General features: G+C 39.4%; 1 protein-coding gene across 2 annotated transcripts; it reads left to right on the forward strand.

Annotated features, from left to right (window-relative positions):
• The first annotated feature begins 11,354 nt into the window (after positions 1-11,354).
• On the forward strand, positions 11,355-19,010 carry RMP24 (ribonuclease MRP subunit p24). 2 transcript variants are annotated; one of them, XM_027127746.1, is made up of 5 exons: positions 11,355-11,486; positions 11,571-11,593; positions 13,873-14,072; positions 15,878-16,077; positions 18,428-19,010. In XM_027127746.1, exons 1-5 carry the CDS (start codon positions 11,410-11,412, stop codon positions 18,576-18,578), a joined length of 651 nt encoding a protein of 216 aa, XP_026983547.1. In that variant the 5' UTR covers positions 11,355-11,409; the 3' UTR covers positions 18,579-19,010. The 2 variants fall into 2 exon arrangements, with proteins under 2 accessions (XP_026983547.1, XP_026983546.1); XM_027127745.1 differs by having other exon boundaries at positions 11,358-11,486; positions 18,425-19,010.
• Positions 19,011-22,528: the final 3,518 nt, after the last annotated feature.

Consider the following 22,528-nt stretch of genomic DNA (forward strand, 5'->3'; position numbering starts at 1 on the left):
TAGGTTGTCATAGATTAATATAAGCATGGGTTCACTTTTGGCTCTCTATTCTGTTTCCTTGTGTGAAAGACACATCTGTGTCTGTTTTTTTGCCATACCATACTGTTTTGATTATTAAAGCTTGGCAATATAGTTTGAAATCAGGGAGCATAATACCTCCAGCTTTGTTCTTCTTTCTCAAAATTGCTTTGGCTATTTGGGGTCTGTTTTGGTTTCATATAAATTTTAGGATTGTTTGGTCCCGATCTGTTGAAAAATGCCTTTGGTATTTCAATAGGGATTGCACTGAATCTGTAGATGCCTTGGGTAATATGGTCATTTTAACAATATTCATGCTTCCAATGCATGAGCCTGGTATATCTTTCCATCTGTTTGCATCATCTTCAAATTCTTTCATCAATGTCTTATAGTTTTCTGAGTACACATCTTTACCTCCTTAGGTAGGTATTTTGTTCTTTTTGCTGCAGTTGTAAAGGGGACTGTTTTCTAATTTCTCCTTCTGATATTTTGTTATTAGTGTATAGAAATGCAACAGATTTCTGTATGTTAACTTTGTAGGTTGCAATTTTACTGAATTAATTTATTATTTCTAATAGTTTTTTGGTGGAGTCTTTAGGGTTTCTATATATCAGATCATCATCTGCAAACAGTGACAATTTTACTTCTTCCTTTCTTATTTGGATGGTTTTTATTTCTTTTTCTTCTCTGATTGCTGTGACCAGGACTTCCAATCCTATGTTGAATAAAAGTGTCAAGAGTGGGCTTCCTTGTCTTTTTCCTGATCTTAGAGGAAATGATTTCCATTTTTGACCATTGAGTATGATGTGTGCTGTGGTTTTGTCATAAATGGCCTCTATTATTTTGAGATATGTTCCCTCTATGCCCACTTTGTTGAGAGTTTTTACTATAAGTGGATGTTGAATTTTGTCAAATGATTTTTCTGCATCTATTGAAATTATCATATGATTTTTATCATCTTGTTAATGTGGTGTATCACACTGATTGATTTGCAGATACTGAACCATCCTTGCATTCCTGGAATAAATTCCACTTGGTCATGGAGTATGATCCTTTTAATGTATTATTGAATTCAATTTGCTAATATTTTGTTAAGGATTTTTGCATCTATGTTCATTAGGGATATTGCCCTGTAATTTTCTTTTTTTGTAGTGTCTTTGTCTGGTTTTGGCAATGCTGGCCTTGTAGAATGAGTTCAGAAGCATTCCTTCCTCTTCAATTTTTTGTAGTAGTTTTAGAAAGATACGTGTTGACTCTTCTTTAAATGTTTAGTAGAATTCACTTGTGAAGCCATCTGATCCTGGGATTTTTTTTGTTGGGAGCTTTTGGATTACTGATTCAATTTCATTGCTTGTTTTTTGGTTTTTAATTTATTTATTTTATTTATTTATTTTTGGCTGCATTGGGTCTTCATTGCTGGGCGCGGGCTTTCTCTAGTTGCAGAGAGTGGGGGCTACTCTTCGTTGTGGTGTGCGGGCTTCTTATTGTGGTGGCTTCTCTTGTTGCAGAGCACAGGCTCTAGGTGTACAGGCTTCAGTAGTTGTGGCTCGCGGGCTCAGTAGTTGTGGCTCGTGGGATCTAGAGTGCAGGCTCAGTAGTTGTGGTGCATGGGCTTACTTGCTCTGTGGCGTGTGGGATCTTCCCCGACCAGGGCTCGAACCCGTGTCCCCTGCACTGACAGGCAGACTCTTAACCACTGCACCACCAGGGAAGTCCCAATTTCATTACTTGTAATTGGTCCATTACTTGTAATTGATCTTCCCCGACCAGGGCTCGAACCCATGTCCCCTGCACTGACAGGCAGACTCTTAACCACTGCACCACCAGGGAAGCCCCAATTTCATTACTTGTAATTGGTCTGTTCAGATTTTCAATTTCTTCCTGATTCAGTCTTGGAAGATTGTATGTTTCTAGGAATTTAGCTTTCTTCTGGACTGTCCAACTTGTTGGCATGTAATTGCTTACAGTAGTCCCATGATTCTTTGTATTTCTGTAGTATCAGTTGTAATTTCTCCTTTCAGTTCTGAATCTATTTAATCCCTCTCTCTCTCTCGATAAGTGTGGCTAAAAGTTTATTTTTTAATCTTTTCAAAGAACCAGGTCTTAGTTTCATATATCTTTTCTATTATTTCTTAGTCTCTATTTCTGATCTTTATTATTGCCTTCATTCTATTAATTTTGCAGCTTTGTTTCTTCTTTTTCTATTCCTTTAGGTGTAAAGTCCAGTTGTTTATTCGAGATTTTTCTTGTTTCTTGAGGTAGGTCTGTATCAGTAGGAACTTCCATCTGAGAACTGCTTTTGCTGTGTCCCATAGATTTTGGAAAAGTGTGTTTCCACTTTTATTTATCGCAAGGTATTTTTTAATTTCCCCTTTGATTTCTTCATTGATTCATTGGTTGTTTAGCAGCATGTTATTTAGTCTCCACGTATTTGTGGGGTTTACAGTTTTCTTCTTGTAAGTGATTTCCAGTTTGATATCATTGTGGTCAGAAAAGATGCTTGATATGATTTCAGTCTTCTTAAATTTTTTGAGACTTGTTTTGTGGGCCTAACGTGTTCTATCCTGGAGAACATATCATGTGCACTTGAAAAGAATGTGTATTCAGCAGTTTGGGGATGGAATGTTCTGTATATTCCATCTAGTATAATGTGTCATTTAAGGACAATTTTCCTTATTTCATAAGTAGATGATCTCTCCATTAATGTAAGTGGGGTGTTAAAACTCCCCTACTATTATTGTATTATTGTCAATTTCTCTCTTTATGTTTGTTAATATCTGCTGTATATATTTAGGTGCTCCTGTATTAGGTGCATATATGTTTACAAATATTATATCCCCTTCTTGTATTGATCCTTTATTATTATATAATGTCCTTCTTTGTCTTATTGTAGACTTTGTTTTAAAGTCTACCTTGTCTGAAATGAGTATTGCTACCCCAAATTTCTGTTCATTTCCATTTGCATGGAATATCTTTTTCCAACTCCTCACTTTCAGTCTCTGTGTGTCTTTAAATGTGAAGAGAGTCTCTTGTAGGCAGTATACAGATGGGTCTTCTTTTTTTATTCATTCAGCCACCCTACATCTTTTGATTGGAACATTCAGTCCATTTACATTTAAAGTAATTATTGATAGGCGTGTACTTTTTGCCATCTTGTTAACTGTTTTCTGGTAGTTTTCATAGTTCTTCCCTGTTATTTTCTTTTCTTGGTCTCTTCCCTTTCTATTTGATGATTTTCTTTATTGTTATTTTTGGGTTCCTGTCTCTTCATTTTTGTGTATCTATTGTAGGTTTTTGGTTTGTGGTTACCATGAAGTTCCTAAATATTGACTTATATGTATAGTTGTTTATTTTAAGCTGATAGTCCTTAACTTTGAATGCATTCTAAAAGCACCTAAAGTTTTACTCCATCACCGCCACAATGTTTTGTTTTTGATGTCTTATTTTATATCATTTAATTTTGAGTATCCCTTAACTACTTACTGTAGTTATAGTTGATTTTAGTACTTTTGTCATTTAACCTTCAAACTAGCTTTTTAAGTGGCTGGTCCATTCCCTTTACTGTATACTTGCCTTTACCAGTGAGAGTTTTTCTTTCATATATTTTCTTTCTTTTTTAACATCTTTATTGGAATATAATTCATATATTTTCTTATTTCTACTTATGGCCTTTTCTTTTTTACTTAAAGAAGACCCTTTAACAAATAGCTTAAAAATGCAACTTACCAAAACTAATACAAAAAGTGAATATCTGAGTAACTTTATATTTATCAATGAAATTTAATATACTACCAAAAACTCTCAAGAAAACCTAAGCGTAAGATGGTTTCACTAGTAAATTCTATCAAACATTTAAGGAAGAAATAACATCAATCTTAAACTCTTTCAGAACACAAAGGATAAAGGCACATTTTCCAACTTGTTTTATGAGATCAGCATAACCCTGATACCAAAGACCTTATAAGATATGAATACAAAAATTATTCACAAAATATCAGTAAATCAAACATAACAATACATAAATCCATCATGAAAAAGTAGGGTTTAATCCTAGGAATACAAAGTTTCTTTAGCATTCAGAGACCAATCAGTGTAACCCACCATATTTAGGTAATAAAGAAAAACATATGACTATCTCAACTGATGCAAAGAAAGCATCTGACAAAATTCAATACCTATTCATTATGAAAAAAATGTTTTTAACTCTCAGTAAACTGGGAACAAAAGAGAGTTTGTTTAATTCGATTGCATATATCTGTGAAAAACCTACAACTAATTAATTCTTAATGGTGAAACACTAAACACATTTTCCCTAATAATAGAAAGAAAGTAAGGTTTTCTGCTCTTGCCAATTCTATTGTATTGGAGGTCTTTGCCAGTTCAATAAGGGAAGAAAAAGAAACAGAAGGCACATAGACTGAAAAAGAAGAACTATATATACCCCTATTTGCACGTGGCATGATCATTTGTATAGAAAATCCTAAGGAATCAACTATAGGAACAAACCTTCTAGATCTAATACATGAGTTTAACTAGGTTACTCGTAAACTAACGTGTGAGATTAACTAAGTCAATATATTAAAATCAATAGTATGTCTATATTGGGAAAGTGGAATTAAAAAATAATCTTGGGGACTTCCCTGGTGGTCCAGTGGCTAAGATTCTGTGCTCCCAATGCAGGGGGCCCGGGTTCGATCCCTGGTCAGGGAACTAGATCCCACATGCTGCAACTAAAGATCCCACACGTCACAATGAAGATCCCACATGCTGCAATGAAGATCCAGCATGCTGCAATGAAAATCCAGCATGCTGCAACTAAGACCCTGTGCAGCCAAATAAATGAGTAAATAAATAAATAAATAATCTCATTTACAATACCATCAAAAGCATAAAGTATTTGGAATAAATTTCATAAAAGACATGTAAGCCCTATACTCTACAGGGCTTACATGTCTTTTATGAAAACAACAGAACATTGCAAAGATAAATTAATGAAGACCTAAATAAATGGAGATATATACTACATTTATGGATTTAAATTCAACATTTTTTAGCTGTCAATTCTCCCCACAGTGGTCTCCCTACAATTCAATGTCAATAGGCTCCTTTTAGAAATTGGCAGGAAAATTCTAAAATGCATATGTAAAGGCAAAGGATCTGGAATAGCCAAAGCAATCTTGGGAAAGTAGAACAAAGCTGGAGCACTTACACTACCTGACTTCAAGGTTTATTACAAAATTATAGTAATTAAGACAGTATGGTATCTATATAAGGGTAGACAAATAGATCCATACAACAGACTAGAAAGTCCAGAAATAGACCCACAGTTAAGTGATCAACTGGTTTTGACAAAGGTGTTAGATAAATTCAATGGCGAAAAGCTAGTCTCTACAACAAATGTTGCTGGAACTACTAACACCCTGCCCTCACACCACACAAAAATTAATTTGAGATATCTCATTGACCTAAACATAAAAACAAAATTACCAAGCTTTTAGAAGACAATATAGGAGAATATCTTACAATCTGAGGCTAGATAAGCAATAACCATACAAGAAAAATAACAAAAATTAACAAATTAGATTTCATCAAAATTAAAACTTTTGCTCATCAAAAGACACCATTAAGAAAATGGGTAGTCAAGACTTTTATTAAAAATATATAATGGGGGGGACTTCCCTGGTGGCGCAGTGGTTGAGAATCTGCCTGCCAATGCAGGGGACATGGGTTCGATCCCTGGTCTGGGAAGATCCCATATGCCACGGAGCAACTGGGCCCGTGAGCCATAACTACTGAGCCTGCACGTCTGGAGCCTGTGCTCTGCAACAAGAGAGGCCGCGATAGTGAGAGGCCCACGCACCACGATTAAGAGTGGCCCCCGCTCGCCGCAACTAGAGAAAGCCCTTGCACAGAAACGAAGACCCAACACAGCCAAAAATAAATAAATAAATTTATTTTTTTAAAAAAAAGAATATATAATGGGAAATTCCCTGGTGGTCCAGTGGTTAGGACTCCACACACTCACTGCCAAGGGCCCAGGTTTAATCCCTGGTCAGGGAACTAAGATTCCATAAGCTACGTGGTGTGGCAAAATGAAATGAAATGAAATAAAATAAAATAAAATAAACTCCTACAATTTGATAATAAAAACAAACACAATTTTTTAAATGGGCAAAAGACTTGAATAGACACTTCACAATGGAAGTCACACAAATGGCCAATAAGCACACGAAAAAGTGCTCGATATCATTATTCACCAGTCAAGTGAATACTGAAACCACAAAGAGATATCACTCCATACCATTACAATTGTTCAAAAGTTAAAAGACTGACAACACCAAATATTAGCAAAAATGTGGAGCAACTGGAACTCTCATACATTCTTGATGAGAATCCAAAATGATCCAAACACCTTGGAAAAATATTTGCCCATTTCTTATAAAGTTAAACATGCTCATTTGACCAAGAAATTCTACTATTATTTACTCAAGAAAAGTGAAAATATAGGTTACAAAAAGACTTGTGTAACAATGTTAATCACAGCTCTATTTAAAATAGACAAAAACTGGAAACAGTCCAAATGTTCAACAGGTGAATCAATAAACAAAATGTAGTATAACCATAAAATGGAATGCCACCCAGCAATAAAAACAGTAAAAGAAGTACATACTATTTCAATCCATTAATGTGAAGTTCTAGAAAGTCATAACTAATTTACGTGAAAAGTGTATATCATATGATTCCACTTGTATGAAATTCTGGACAGGTGGAACTAATATATGATAGAAGAAAAAGAAGAAGGAGGAGAAGAAGAAAGAAGAAGGAGAAGGAGAAGAAGAAGAAGGAGGGGGAAGAGGAGGAAGAGGAGGAAGAGAAGGAGAAGAAAAGTGGTGCCTCTTTGAGGGGCAGGTGACTGGGAAAGATCACTACAGGGACTTACGGGATGAGGAAAATCTTGATAGAGTGTAGTTCCTCTTCCAGGGGGTTGGAAATGTTCTATATCTCGATAGGAGTATACTCACTTTTTAAATTGTACATTTAAGATTTGTACATTTCAACATAGGTACATTTTTCCTTAAAAATGTTTACAATTGTTACTATAATTGAAGGGGATTAGGGAGAGTTAGAGATGAAACAAGAATGCCAGGATGCTGAGAGTTGCTGTGTGGGTATATATGAAGGTTCATTATATTATGGTGATTATTTTGTATATGTTTGAGATTTTTCATAATAAAAAGTTTAAAATAAATAAATAAACATAACAAACTCACTGCCAACAACTGTCAACTCATGGCCAATCTAGTTTTATTTTCAACCCCTTCAACTTCCTCTCCTTCCAGTATGATTTTGCAGCTCCTTATTGAGCCCCTGCTCTGTTGCCAGGCCCTGGGCTGGGGTCCACGTAAAGAGCAACAAAAAGGACAGACCAAGTCCTGCTGCCAAGGCATTCAGGAGGATAACAGGAGGAGAACAGGCAAACCATGAATGAATAAGGCAATTTCAGATAGTGAGGTTACTATGACAATAAAAACTAGTTATGGCAGAGAGTGACTTGGTGGGTGGGCCAGGAGCAGTTCTTTATTGGGTGGTCAAGGAACGCCTCTCTGATATTTGAGCCAAGATGAATGAGGAGGAAAAGTAGCCATGGAAAGGATCCTCATTCAAAGCCAAGGCCCTGGGGTGGGTCTGAGCAGGATATGTTGAGTGACAGAGAGAAGGCTGGCAAGACAGGAGCAGTATGAGTATAGGTAGGTGAGACAAGGTGAGGTCTGCGGTGGGGCAGTGACCAGCCACATGGGGCCCTGGAGAGCAGGGCAAGGAGCTTGTGTTCCAAGTGCAACGAGGAGCTTGCAGAGGACACTCCATGTCCCCCCAAATGATTTACATTTTAAGAATGTCACTTTGTCTGCCCTGTGAAGAATGGACTGGGAGAAAGGAAGCAGGAAAAGAATGTAGGAGCCAAGGTAGGGATGCAGGCAAAAGAAGAGAGGATGGCCAAGGTGTGAGGAGAAGTGAGCAGAGTCGTGATCTGCCTCTGATTGGGAGCCCGCAGAGCTTGTGGGTGGAGTGGCTACAAGGGGTGGGAAGCAGCAGCAGCAATGGCTCTTTGGTGGGGGAAGTCAAGGGTGCTATCTGGCCCCACGGCGTCTGAGAAAATAAGTTGTGATGCAAGTAGTGGTGCTGACGAGGCATCTGGTTATAGGAGAGAGGTGTTCAGAGCAGATGGAAGGAAACAGCTGAAGGAAAGTGTGCTGGGGGCCAGGGGAGTACGTACACATGCATATACAGTGCGTTTCTCCTCTTCTGCTTTACCGGCTAGTGAAACAAAAAAAATCTAGAAGCAGATGCAACTTTATTTTAAAAAAACTTATATAGATAAGCTGACATTTCACCTATGCCACGGGGTTGTGAGGATGACGTGAATTAATACAAGACACTTTAAAAAGTGCCTGGCACATATGCAGTGTTCAGTGCATATTTTTTTAAACTTCAATTCCAGTAGAAAAAGACTAGTTTAGCTAGTAAGGGATCTTTGCATAACTTGCTGTGCATCTGGAAAAAATTCCAGTTATATGTTCTACCTCATACTTAAGTGAAAATACATTTCATACGGTTTAAAGATGTACATGGAAGAGAGACTTCCCTGGTGGCGCAGTGGTTGAGAATCCATCTGCCAATGCAGGGTACATGGGTTCAAGCCCTGGTCCAGGAGGATACCACATGTCATGGAGCAACTAAGCCCCACGACTACTGAGCCTGCGCTCTAGAGGCCATGAGCCACAACTACTGAGCCCACGTGCCACAACTACTGAGGTCCGTGCACCTAGAACCCGTGCTCGGCAACAAGAGAAGCCACCACACTGAGAAGACCGTGCACTGCAACGAAGAGTAGCCCCTGATCGCCGCAACTAGAGAAAGCCCACACGCAGTAACGAAGACCCAGCGCAGCCAAAAATAAATAAATAAAATAAATAAATTTATTTTAAAAAAAGAGATGTATATGGAAGAAACCAAACTAGAAAAGCATGAGAAAAACATTTGGATGAATAGTCAGTTGTCTAGCTTCAGCATAAATGAGGCCCTTTAACACTATACAGAAAACCCAGACCCAATCGTGCAGATTTTGACCACATACAAAATCTTGTGTGGCAAAAATGCTATAAACCTTGCCAAGGATAAGAGTTAAGTGAGGAAACATTGCGTCATAAATGACAAGCAGAGGATGAATTTCACCAAAATACAAAGATTCCTAGAAATTGATAAACAACCCAGTGACGATTTCTTTTCACAAAAGAAAATGCAAACCATCAAGAAATAAATGAATAGAGGCTTTATCTCACTGGTATTTAAGCGAACTAATGACCTTCGCCTTTTCACTCATCCAGTTTGACCCAGTTCTCTCACATATTGATGCTGGGAGTGTGAATTGCTACAACCTTTTTTGAATGCTCTAGCAAATTAAAATATGGATATCATTCCACTCAGTGATTTCTCTTTTAGGAATTCAGACAAAAGAAATAAAAAGCATTAGCATATACAAGATATTTGCTGGTATACTAGTTGAACTAGCAAAGAACTGAAAAAAAATTGAATGTTCATCAATAGGAAAATAAATTATGGTTCATTACATTTTGTAATATTGTCAGCTATTAAAAAGTACATGTGAGAACTGTGTATACTGGAGAGATGTTTGTGGCCTGTTGTTAAGGAAAAAGGCAAGTTATATCGTAAAGGACTAACATTCTATTTTTGGTTTTTGGTTTTTGTGTATGTCTTGGTTTTTTGTTGTTGTTGTTTGTGTGGTGATGGCGATTGGGGATATTTATACATTCATACAAGTGCTTACATGTGTAAGGTCATAGAAGGAGAAGAGACCCAACTGCTAATGTTGATCACCTCACAGAAGCAGGATGGAAAGGTGGGAAGAGCAGACGTAATAACTTCTCTTCTGAAAAATTAAAATATGTCTATATAGGAGTAAATATATAGTTTCTCTTTACAAACTTTTGCATCATTTGACTCCTTCCTGAACTTAAAAATGAAGGATAAATAAGGGTTTAGTATCCAGAATATATTTTTTTTCCTTTTTTTTTCAGAATATATTTTTAAAAACTCTAACAACTCAACAACAAAAGGCAAATAATCCAATTTAAACATGGGCAAAGAAGTGGAACAGACATTTCTTCAAAGATATACAAATTGCCAACAACACATGAAAAGATGCTTAACATCATTAGCCATTAGACAAATGCAAATCAAAACCACAAAGAGATGCTACTTCACACTACTAGGATGGTTAGAATTAAAAAACCAGAAAATGAGTGTTGGTGAGGATGTGGAGAAACTGGAATCCTTGTTAAAAATGGAATTACAGTATAACCCAGCAATTTCACTGCTAGGTATAAATCCAAAAGAATAGAAAACAGATACAGTAGCAAATACATGTTCAAGTTCATAGCAGCATTATTCACAATAGCCAAAAGGTAGAAACAACTCACATGTCTATCAATGGATGAATGGATAAACAATACATGGTACATACATACAACGTAATATTACTCGGCCATAAAAAGATATGAAGTTCTGATATAGGCTGCAAAGTGGATGAACCTCAAAAACATTATACTAAATGGAAGAAGCCTCACACCAGAGATTCCACGTACGATTCCATTTATATGATATGTCCAGAATAGGTAAATCCATAGAGACAAAAAGCAGACTAGTGGTCGCCAGGGGCTGGGAGGGAGGGAAGAATGGGGAGTAACTGCTAATGGGGTACCGGTAGGCTGACAGAAATGTTTCCAAACTAGTAACAGTGGTGTTTGCACAACACTGCCATTGTACTAAACATCGCTGAGTTGTTCACCTAAAATTGGTTAACGTTATGTCATCTGAATTTCAGTTGACGGAAGTTAGGAAGGAAGCTCGAGGCCTCGCTTCTCCCAGCTGCCCCCCGCGGACCGCGCTTCCGCCCGCCGCGGCCCAAGTCAGTACCCCAGCCCGCAAATTTAGAGGGCGACGGGGGCTGATGAAATGACAACCAGGGGTATGGTAAAGGAGGCTACCAGACAAAGACGGAGAGGCGGGCGGCACCCTCGGCTCCTGACGCTGCCACCCCTGCCCAGTCAAGCTGCTCCACCCAGACTATCGTCTGAGGTGATCGCCACCTCGCCCGCGGGGACGGGGTAGGACCCGGGGGGCGGGGCCAACGGCAGGGGGAGGGTCGCCTGCGCGCCGGACCGGACGCGAAGGCACCGGAACCCTTCAGCCTAAGGCACCTGTTTCCGGAGGGAGCTCTTATCCCGACGTCAAAGTCCGCCACGTTGGGAATCCGGTTTCCGGAGTCTCTTTTTGTGACCGGGTCTCAGCGGTGCAGAGGTGGCGGTGGCTATGAGGCAGAAGCACTACCTTGAGACTGCGGCGCGGAAACTACAAGATAGCTGCCCGGGCCAGGCCCGCTATCTCCTGTAAGAGAGGGAGGGAGGGGGAGCGGGAGGCTAGCCGCTAGGGGGTGTTTCCTTGTCCCTTATGAGTCTCTTTCTCTTTTGCAGCTGGGCCTACAGTTCGTCACACGGTAGGGAGGACGCCCGTTGGTTGTGGGTCAGGCTGTCGTCGCCCCGCTCGCCTTCATTCCCCACAACGCTCAGGATGATCCAAAAGAATCAGATCGACCCACTGCCATAATAAACCCCCTCGAGAGGCTTCTCAGTTTCGTAAAAAAATCCAAATTCCTTAACGTGCCTTATCTTGCCTGACCTATTAGCGGCATTTGACGCATTGATCAGTCTACTCGAAATAGTTTCCTCACTTGGCTTCCGGACCATCACAAAGTTCACCTCCTACCTCTTTAGCCAGTACTTCTGTTTTGCTGGTTTCTTCTAATTTCCCCAACTTACAAATGTTGGAGTGTCCCAGGACTCATCCCTTGGACGTTTTTTCTAGCTACACTCAATTCCTTGGTGACAGTTTTTCATCCACTCTCATGGCCTTTAAATTCTGCATACTGAGGACTTACAAATTTATATCCCCAGTCCAGACCACTCCCGCGAATCCTAGACTCATTCAGATACGTTGACAACTTTTTTTGAATATTATGCTAGGCGAAAATTCAAGCTTTATCCCCCAACACGACAACCCGCCTCCTCCAATTATTCCCATTTCAGTAAATGGTAACCCCATCCTTAAGAATTAGCCCCCAAACCTAGGAGCCACTCTTGACTCACTAACAGCCTTCCTCCCCAAGCCAGTATGCCAGAAATCCCACTGGCTTTAAAATATATCCAATATCTAGCCACTTCTCTCCACATCCAACTTACCACCGTGGTCCAAGCCATCAGTTTCTCTCCTGGATTATTGGCAATAGCTCCCATGCATTTCTACAGTCCATTCTTAATCCAGCAGCCAACGTGAGCCTAATAGAAACCTAAGCTAGATCATGTCACTTCTGTGCTACCAACTCTGAAATAACTGCCCATCTCAGAGTAAAAGTGAAAATCTTTTAAAGGGACTTCATGGCCCTATGTCATAGGTCTGCATTACCTCTCCGACCTGCTCTCCCTTTTGTTCACTGAACTCCAACCACTGCCAGGCCCCTGTGCTGTTTCACAGCCTTTGCACCTGCCCTTCCTTCTACCTGGAAATCTTACCTCACATATCTCCTTGGATTCTTCCTTCACTTCCTTCTGGTCTCTTGCAAATGTCACCCCACAAAGCCTTCACTGGCTGCCCTATTTAAGATTATAGCAGCTCCATCGCTATGCCCCATTCTCCTTTTCCTGTATTTCTTTTTTCTCCCCAGCACTTAACATTTGGCATTGTTGTATTCATTGTCTCTCTGCATGAATTGTCCTTTGTTCTCTGTGGTATTTCCCACACCCAGAACAGTGCTTGGCACTTAACTGTCACTCAGTAAATATGAATGAATTTTACATTTGGCAGAGCTAAGTTACGAACATGGTCTTTGGCTTTTTGTAGTGCTGTCTATCCCTAGCAGTTAACACAGGGCTCACCAATAAATATTTATTGAATAACAGATAGTGTGCCCACCTTCCTCTTCAGCAGCATCACCTTCACACCTCACCTTTCCCGAAATAACCATGCTTGCTTTTTCACTGTACTTGTACCTGAAAGCCCGTTACCAATAATAGATGCCATTTCCAAATACAGATAAGAGTTTACAGTCACCTGTGATGACTTTTTCCAAGCCTGTTGGAAGTGTTTCTGGCTAGTCTATGCAGAGTTTAATAATTTTCAGGGCGTTTTAATCATATTGTGTTGCAGTTTTTACCAATCTTATCTTTATTTGTTTAGGGCTCCCCAAGAGCGTGAGTTCTGTAAAGGTAGCAACTCCTTTACTTCCATGTTTATGTCTCCACAGCCTAGCATGGTAGATGGTCAGTGAATGCTTTCTTGACTGCATAAAGGTCCTGGGGCAAGTCTGTTGTCCTGTTACCTTGTACTGCAGACAAAGCCCAGCTCACAACCACAGAATTGTGCTAATTGTTTTAAAAAGAAAAGTCACAATATAATTTGTTATTTTGTGATAAATGTGTTTGTAAAATTGATGAGAAATACAGCCTTTTTTACTTGGTAGCAAGTAATGAACAATGTAGCAAAGGGTGGGGACTTACCTATCTGTTGCTAAAAGGAGTGAATGGATAGAATTATAGTGTTTTATAAAATAAATTATTGCTGATTTATGCTTTTGTAAATTCTCATATTTTGAGTGTGCTTAAGGAAAATGTATATTTGCTTGTATTAAATAATATACTCTTTTGCATTTATCATATTGATAGTTTACAGTATCAAAATATTCTGTTTGCTGACTCGTGAGTTTCATTTGTATAATTTTAGATGATAAAAGCACTTTTGAAGGAACATGTCCATACTGTTTCCAGTTGCTGGTTCAGGATAAGTCTCGAGTACGTCTCAAACCCAAACCCAAATTGACACCCAAAATACAGAAACTTCTTAATCGAGAAGCAAGAAATTATACACTCAGTTTTAAAGAAGCAAAAATTTTGAAAAAGTACAAAGACTCCACAAGTGTATTGGTAAGATTTCAATTCCAGTATGTATAAGTAAACCAGAATTTTCTTTTCTTTCACTTAAGATGAGGTTAAGAATTAGCCTGAATATAACTCAGAGGTTTGTAGTAGTATATTTAGATTGTCAAAATATATACATAGGATTTCTTTCTAGTGATTACTGTTTCATCAAGAGTACAGCTTATGGGCTTCCCTGGTGGCGCAGTGGTTGGGAGTCCGCCTGCCGATGCAGGGGACCCGGGTTCGTGCCCCGGTCCGGGAGGATCCCGCGTGCCGCGGAGCGGCTGGGCCCGTGAGCCATGGCCGCTGAGCCTGCGCGTCTGGAGCCTGTGCTCCGCAACGGGAGAGGCCACAACATGAGAGGTCCGCGTACTGCAAAAAAAAAAAAAAAAAAAGAGTACAGCTTATTTTTGTTTTTCACAATTACCTAAAACCAAACATCGTGAACTCTCAATTGCCCAGATCTTATTGCTGAGCACAATTATTTTCACAAAGTTGAGAATTTCTTGAGCTCACCAGTGTGACTTCACCTGAACTGCAGTTACCACTAAATTATTTTTTCAGCTAATGGTTCCTTTCTTCGAACAACAGTATGTATTAGGTATACATAAAGCTCTTGACTTATGTATTAGGTACCAGTGTTACTTCTTCAGTCACCTCCGCTCCATGTCAGAGTATGTATTTAAGTTTATGCCCAACAAAGGTAAGTGCATCTTATGTTCATTCATCAAACATTTATTGAGGATCTATCTTATGCCAGACAATGCTGTGTATTGGGGATGTTAAGTGCAATAAAACAACCAAAAGCAAATTACTCTGGTTTACTGTATAGAGACCAGTATCAGATACACTTTATCTGCATGTTTTGTGTTAACATTCATCAACTATTCGAGTGCTTGCTTACTACCAGGCACTGTGCTGGGCATTCTGGACATTATGACAGATTATGTCTGGCCCAAGACTACAGTTGGTAATAACTTAGATTGGAACTGCCATATTTAGGAGTTTACCATAATTGGACAGGTAAATGAATTTTGCTATGTCATAAAATTGATTGTTTATAGAAAGCATAAAGTAACCTAAATAGACCTCTATAAATGCATTTTTACCTGCTCATGAACATCAGAGTACTTCTCAGCTAAACTAGTTTCTGTTAATTTTGTTGAGGCCTGGGCTGAATCCTGTGCCTTGTGAGTCAGATATGTAGAAGAAAGGCACTTAGCTATAAAATGAACCATGTGTTGAAAAATGAATCCTGAAAAGAAAGTCAACCTCTATCGCTAATGAAGTGAAGAAGTATGAGAATGTGAGGATTCATTTGATTGGTTTTATAAATTGCTTTAGACCTGTATTTACAGAATAAAGGTTTGAAGGAGTCAATTAAATTTTCAGTGATATTTTGCCATGTTGTATTGGGAAAAGGCTTGGAGTTTGTCTGCAAAAAAATGCTAAATGTCTACTATTGTTATAAAGAACAACTTTCCAGATGTTAAAGGGTATCATTCCCAGTCTCCTCCATTCCCTGCCGAACATGGTTTTACACTGAGAAAGTAAAGACTTTATCATCTTTAAAAAGGTGTTTTAAATTATATACAAATGTTTAGCCATTAACTTTTTATTGAAGATTTTCTTTTAAGTTTGTGTCTTGTCTGATTCCTGCTGCTAGTTTACAAGCTTGCTGAGGGCAGCCTTTGTTACTCACCCTGTAGTACCTGGTTTAGTCCCTTATGTATATGAATTTAATGAGCATGCAGTTTATTGGATTAAATTATAAGAGAAATCAGACCCACTATTTCTTCTTTTTATGGCAGGTGATTACTTGTAAAACATGCAACAGAACAGTTAAACATCATGGTAAAAGTAGAAGCTTTCTGTCAACATTGAAGAGCAATCCTACCACTCCTGCAAGTAAACTCAGCCTAAAGACCCCAGAGAGAAAGACTCTAAGTTCTGCAAAACTAAATCATGATATGTCTGGTTCCAAAGCCAAGAGCCCAGCATTGATTTTCAGGTATATTAATCCATTAAGCTATTTAAATTACCAGTGTTAACCCATGAGTTCTAATTTCTCTGTTAATACACTCCCTGAAATTGCCATGCAGTTGAGGAAGTCATCACTGCACTGACTTCCAGGTGTATTCCTCTACTTCCAGTCTCTCCCTGGACCTGTTCCCAGCTGCCTATTAAATATATCCATTTCCCACCCCTACATGTCCCCACAGGTAACTACTCAAACCTGCCCATCCTCCTAAGTTCTTTATTCTGTAAATGAACATGCCCTTCTAGACATTCTGACCTGAAATGGTGAGTATAGTTGACAATCCTACTTGCTCAGTCTTGGTCCAGTTAGTCGCCAGTTTCTACCCATCCTGCTTCCAAGGTGTCTGCAGCTATTCTTTCCTTTTTCTCCCTGCTGCTGCTATCTGTTCAGGTCATTATTCACTCTTTGCCAGGACTACTACAATAATTCCCTGAGTCTTCCTGCTCCTAGTTTCAAGCCCTTTTAGTCTGATATTTTTTATTTTTATTTTTTATATATTTATTTGTTTACTTATCTTTCACCGTGTTGGGTCTTCGTTGCTGCATGCAGGCTTTCTCTAGTTGTGGCGAGCAGGGGCTACTCTTCGTTGTGGTGTGTGGGCTTCTCCTTGCAGTGGCTTCTCTTGTTCTGGAGCATGGGCTCTAGGCTCACGGGGTTGCTTCTCTTGTTGCGGAGCACGGGTGCTGGGCATGAGGCCTTCAGTAGTTGTGGCACATGGGCTCAGTAGTTGTGGCTCATGGGCTGTAGAGTGCAGGCTCAGTAGTTGTGGCATGTGGGCTCAATAGTTGTGGCACGTGGGCTCTAGAGCGCAGGCTCCGTAGTTGTGGCACACGGGCTTAGTTGCTCCACGGCATGTGGGATCTTCCTAGACCAGGGCACGAACTCGTGTCCCCTGCATCGGCAGGCGGACTCTCAACCATTGCGCCACCAGGGAAGCCCCGACAGGCGGATTCTTAACCACCGTGCCACCAGGAAGTCCAAAAGCACAGTTCTGATTAGAAGCTTTAGCACCTCACTCTGTAGCATACGGAACAAATACTCCAGCATGGATTTCCAGCCCCCACTACCTGGCACCAATCTGTCTGCCTCTCTTACTTGCCTTAATTCATCTTATGTGTCAGCAAAACCAAAGCACTCAGTTTACTTTCCTGCTCTAAACCTTTGTTCTTGCTGTTCCTGTATCAGAAATTCCTGTGGCAATCTAACTGAATAGGGATTTGTGAAATGATACTAAGTTAACTGTGTGACTGGGCACATGTTTTATTTTTAATAATCCTCAATATACTCTTCACTATGCTAATCAATAAATTTAGCTCCATAGAAACTGTGAAAGGAATTTTTAAACATTTTGTTACAAAAGAGTCTGGTAGTTTCTTGAAAATCAATAACAAAATTCAGCAGGAACTGGATTATTTGTTTTTACTGAATTGAGGTTTTTTTATATTGGGTTTGACATTTAAAATTTCAAGTCCAGTTTTCTCTATATTCCTAGTTATTTTGATGTTTGGTACAATAGGAATTCATCATGGAAGTTTCTACTTTATTGGACATGTGCAGATAAAAGAACATTTTGCATATTTAAAATCATTCAATTGCATTTAGACCAGACTCCTTCTTAGATATATGCAGGAAAGAGAAAGCTATTTCACATTTATCATGGATGGGGGGTCAGAAAAGGGATGAGACTGACAAACCCCAAATATTGTTTGGGGGGATGAACACAATTAGAAGGAAGGAAATAGAACGAGGCATAAATACACACATACCAGATGGGGAATCATCTATTCAGTGGATATTTTTAGAGGGCGTCCTCTGTGCTTGGCACTGTTAAAAAGCACTGGAATATACAGTTAGTTGTACAAAGTGTCTGCCCCATGGAGCTTATATTGTAGGGGCGAAAATACAATGGAATGGTACCTATATGTGTAGGTTGATATTCTTCACTTTTGAGAAAGAAATGGTCTTGAGCTGTGAAGAAAAAATATGTTTTTAAAGTCCTTGCTTAGAACTGTCATGAACCTTGGTGTCAGACTTACAAGGAACTCAGACCTGATGACACTTTGCCTTTAGCTTTCTCTTTCAGGTGGTGAAAGAAGCTTCCAGAACCCTCATTATACCTCCTAAATGTTGCCTGTAGCCTGTTTAGTGAGGAGATTTTTAAATAAAATTGGAATGACTTTGCTGGGTGCAGCCACTGCTCATATATGGCCATAATTATGGAAGAGTAGAAAACGATTCTAGTAGCAGGTATCTAGGCTAAGAAGGAAGAACTGTTGTTTGTCAGTATACCTAAGTGTGGCTTTATGTTTCTTTTCAGAAGAGCTAAATCTGGACAGTCAACACCCATTTGCTCCTCAAAGAATGTGAGCAAAACAAAGAAACACTTCTCTCAACTAAAAATGTTGCTTAGTCAGAGTGAATCCGAAAAGAATCCAAAGGTGGACTTCAGAAATTTCTTGTCTTCTTTGTAAAGGATGGACTATGAAAATAAGAAATGTTTAATGTAATTTCTGAAACTAAAGTTAGTCAGAAAACCTACTTTTAAAGAACTTATTTATTCTTAAAATACATGGAAACTAGGGTTCAAGAGCAAACTTTTCTTGGCATTCTTCAGTGTTTATGGAGAAAATACCTCATTAGAATGAAAAACTGAAACCTGCCTACCTCACCAGGTGATTGTGAGGATCAAAAATTTATGAAAGGTCCTTGTAAGTAGTAAAGATATATATGGAATTGAGTGGTTATATTATTATTTTCTCCTCCCTTAAGTTTTCATTATGTCATTTTATTTCATAAGGAAATTGAGATCTTTATGAGAGGTGTGCTTACTCCTTTCTAGGTGTCTGTAACCTTATTGATAATTCAGAAAAACAATAAAGTATAATATTTCACCATAAGTGGCATTTCATTTGCTCTGGTGAAGACTTATTTTTAGGTCTAAAATTTATATCAGAACATAACATGGGAAGACAGAGTCAAGATGGTGGAGTAGGAGGACGCAGAGTCCGTGTCTCCTCACAACTAGGGCACCTACCAGATGCTGGTGGGGGACCTCGACACCCAAGGGTATGGGAGGAACCCCCAAAAGATAAGGCAGAACATGAGCGGGGGAGCGAGGGGGGAGGAGAGGTGGAGGTGGAATGGGACTGGCACCCCTGAGGGGTGGCGGTAGGGGAGGGGTTCCCACGCCTCAAGAGGCCCACTCACTGTGAGGGGATCAACAGGGATGCGGAGAGACCCTCGGGGATTCAGAGGATCGGAGGGGAGCACAGCTAGCATTTCCCCTGCCCACTTGGGCCCCAGGGAACCTGCTGGGGTCATGGGCCTTGTCTTCTACCCTCCAGGGCCCCCTCTGGCTGTGTGGGGGCATTGGAGGATGGGGGAGGAAGAGTAGAGGTGAATGGGGACGGACCCTTGGGGGTATGAGGATTGGGGGGGAATGTAGCTATCATTTCCCGCACCCACTTGGGCCCTGGCGAGCCTGCTGAGGTCCTGGCCCTGATACTCTGCACTCTGAGGCCGGCAGCACTCCAGGGCCCCATCCAGCTGCGCTGAGCCTAAGCCCCGCCCCCCACTTGGGCCTTTTCTGGCCCCGTGGGACCTGAGCATAGGCCCCAGCCCCCTGCCTAAACCCCACCCTTGCCTAAGCCCCACACCCTGCCTAAGCCAAGGCCTTTTCTGGCCTTTTTTTTTTTTTTTGCTATTTTGGTTCTGTTTTCTCTTCCAGTTGTTGTTTCATTTATACCTTTATTGTTTCTAATATATCTATTACTTTTCTAATTTTATTTCTTATTCTTTGTTATTGTTATGCGCCATGTTGGTTTTTTTTTTTTTTTTTTTTTTTGCTGCGTGGCTTGTGGGATCTTGATTCACAGGTCAGGGGTCAGGCCTGAGCTCCTGTGGTGGGAGCACTGAGTCTGAACCTCTGAACTAACAGACAACCTCAGACCCCAGGGAATATTCCTTGGAGTCAGATCTCCCAGAGTTCCTCATCTGTGCACCAAGACCCAGCTTTACCCAACTGCCTGCAAACTCCAGTGCTGGAAGCCTCATTCCAAACAACCAGTAAGACAGGAACACAGTCTCACCCATCAAAAAAAATGAGATGACAAAAAAATATACTACAGATGAAGGAGCAAGGTTAAAAACCTACAAGACCAAATAAATGAAGAGGAAATAGGCAAACTACCTGAAAAAGAGTTCAGAGTAATGATAGGAAAGATGATCCAAAATCTCAGAAATAGAATGGAGGCACAGACTGAGAAAATACAAGAAATGTTTAACAAAGACCTAGAAGAACTAAAGAACAAACAAACAGAGATGAACAACACAATAACAAATGAAAAACACACTAGAAGGAATCAACAGGATTATAACAGGCAGAAGAACAAATAAGTGAGCTGGAAGATAGAATGGTGGAAGTAACTGCCAAGGAGCAGAGTAAAGAAAAAAGAATGAAAAGAATGGAAAACAGTCTCAGAGACCTCTGGGACAACACTAAACTCACCAACATTCAAATAACAGGGGTCCCAGAAGAAGAAGAGAAATAGAAAGAGTCTGAGGAAATATTCAAAGAGATTATAGTTGAAAACTTCCCTAAATTGGGAAAGGAAATAGCCACCCAAGTCCAGGAAGCACAGAGAGTCTCATACAGGATAAACCCTAGGAGAAACACACCAAGACACATATTAACCAAACTAACAAAAATTAAATTCAAAGAAAAAATATTTTAAAAGCAGCAAGGGAAAAGCAAAAAATAACATATAAGGGAATCCCCATAAGGTTATCAGCTGATTTTTCAGTAGAAACTCTGCAAGCCAAGAGGGAGGGGCAGGGCATATTTAAAGTGATGAAAGGGAAAAACCTACAACCAAGATTAGTCTTCCCAGCAAGGATCTCATTCAGGTTTGATAGAGAAATCAAAAGCTTTACAGATAGGCAAAAGCTAAGAGAATTCAGCACCACCAAACCAACTTTACAACAAATGCTAAAGGAACTTCTCTAGGCAGGAAATACAAGAGAAGAAAAAGACCTACAAAAACAAACCCAAGACAATTACGAAAATGGTAATAGGAACATATATCGATAATTACCTCAAATGTAAATAACTTAAATGCTCCAACCAAAAGACACAGACTGGCTGAATGCATACAAAAATAAGACCCATATATATGCTGTGTACAAGAGACCAGACCTAGGGACACATACAGACTGAAAGTCAGGGGATGGAAAAAGATATTCTATGCAAACGGGAATCACAAGAAAGCTGGAGTAGCAATACTCATATCAGATAAAATAGACTTTAAAATAAAGCCTGTTACAAGAGATAAGGAAGGACACTACCTAATGATCAAGGGATCAATCCAAAAGAAGATATAACAATTATAAATATTTATGCACCCAAAATAGGAGCACCTCAATACATAAGGAAAGTGCTAACAGCTATAAAAGGGGAAATCGACAGTAACACAATAATAGTGGGGGACCTTAACATCCCACTTACACCAACAGACAGATCATCCAGACAGAAAACTAGTAAGGAAACACAAGCTTGAAATGACACAATAGACCAGATAGATTTAATTGATATTTATAAGACATTCCACCCAAAAGTGGCAGAACACACTTTCTCCTCAAGTGCACACAGCACATTCTCCAGGATAGATCACATCTTGGGTCACAAATCAATCCTCGGAAAATTTAAGAAAATTGAAATCGTATCAAGTATCTTTTCTGACCACAACGCTATGAGATTAGAAATCAATTACCGGAAAAAAAACTGTAAAAACCCCCACAAACACATGGAGGCTAGACAATGTGCTGCTAAATAACCAAGAGATCACTGAAGAAATCAAAGAGGAAATAAAAAAATACCTAGAAACAAATGACAGTGAAAACACGACCACCCAAGACCTGTGGCATGCAGCAAAAGCAGTTCTAAGAGGGAAGTTTATAGCAATTCAATCTCACCTCAAGAAACAAGAAAAATCTCAAAACAATCTAATCTTACACCTAAAGCACCTAGAAAAAGAACAAAAACAAAAAACCCCAAAGTCAGTAAAAGGAAACAAATCATAAAGATCAGAGCAGAAATAAATGAAATAGAAATGGAGGAAAAAAATAGCAAAGATCAATAAAACTAAAAGCTGGTTCTTTGAGAAGATAAACAAAATTGGTAAACCTTAGGCCAGACTCATCAAGAAAAAACAGGAGAGGACGCAAATCAATAAAATTAGAAATGAAAAAGGAGAAATTACAACTGACAATGCAGAAATAGAAAGGATCATAAGAAACTACTACAGGCAACTCCGTGGCAATAAAATGGACAACCTGGAAGAAATTGACAAATTCTTAGAAAAGTACAACTTTCCAAGACTGAATCAGGAAGAATTAGAAAATATAAACGGACAAATCACAAGTA

This window comes from Aethalodelphis obliquidens, unplaced genomic scaffold, assembly GCF_003676395.1.
Source record: "Aethalodelphis obliquidens isolate GAN/ISIS:26980383/991018 unplaced genomic scaffold, ASM367639v1 scaffold32, whole genome shotgun sequence".
Lineage (NCBI taxonomy): Eukaryota > Metazoa > Chordata > Mammalia > Artiodactyla > Delphinidae > Aethalodelphis > Aethalodelphis obliquidens.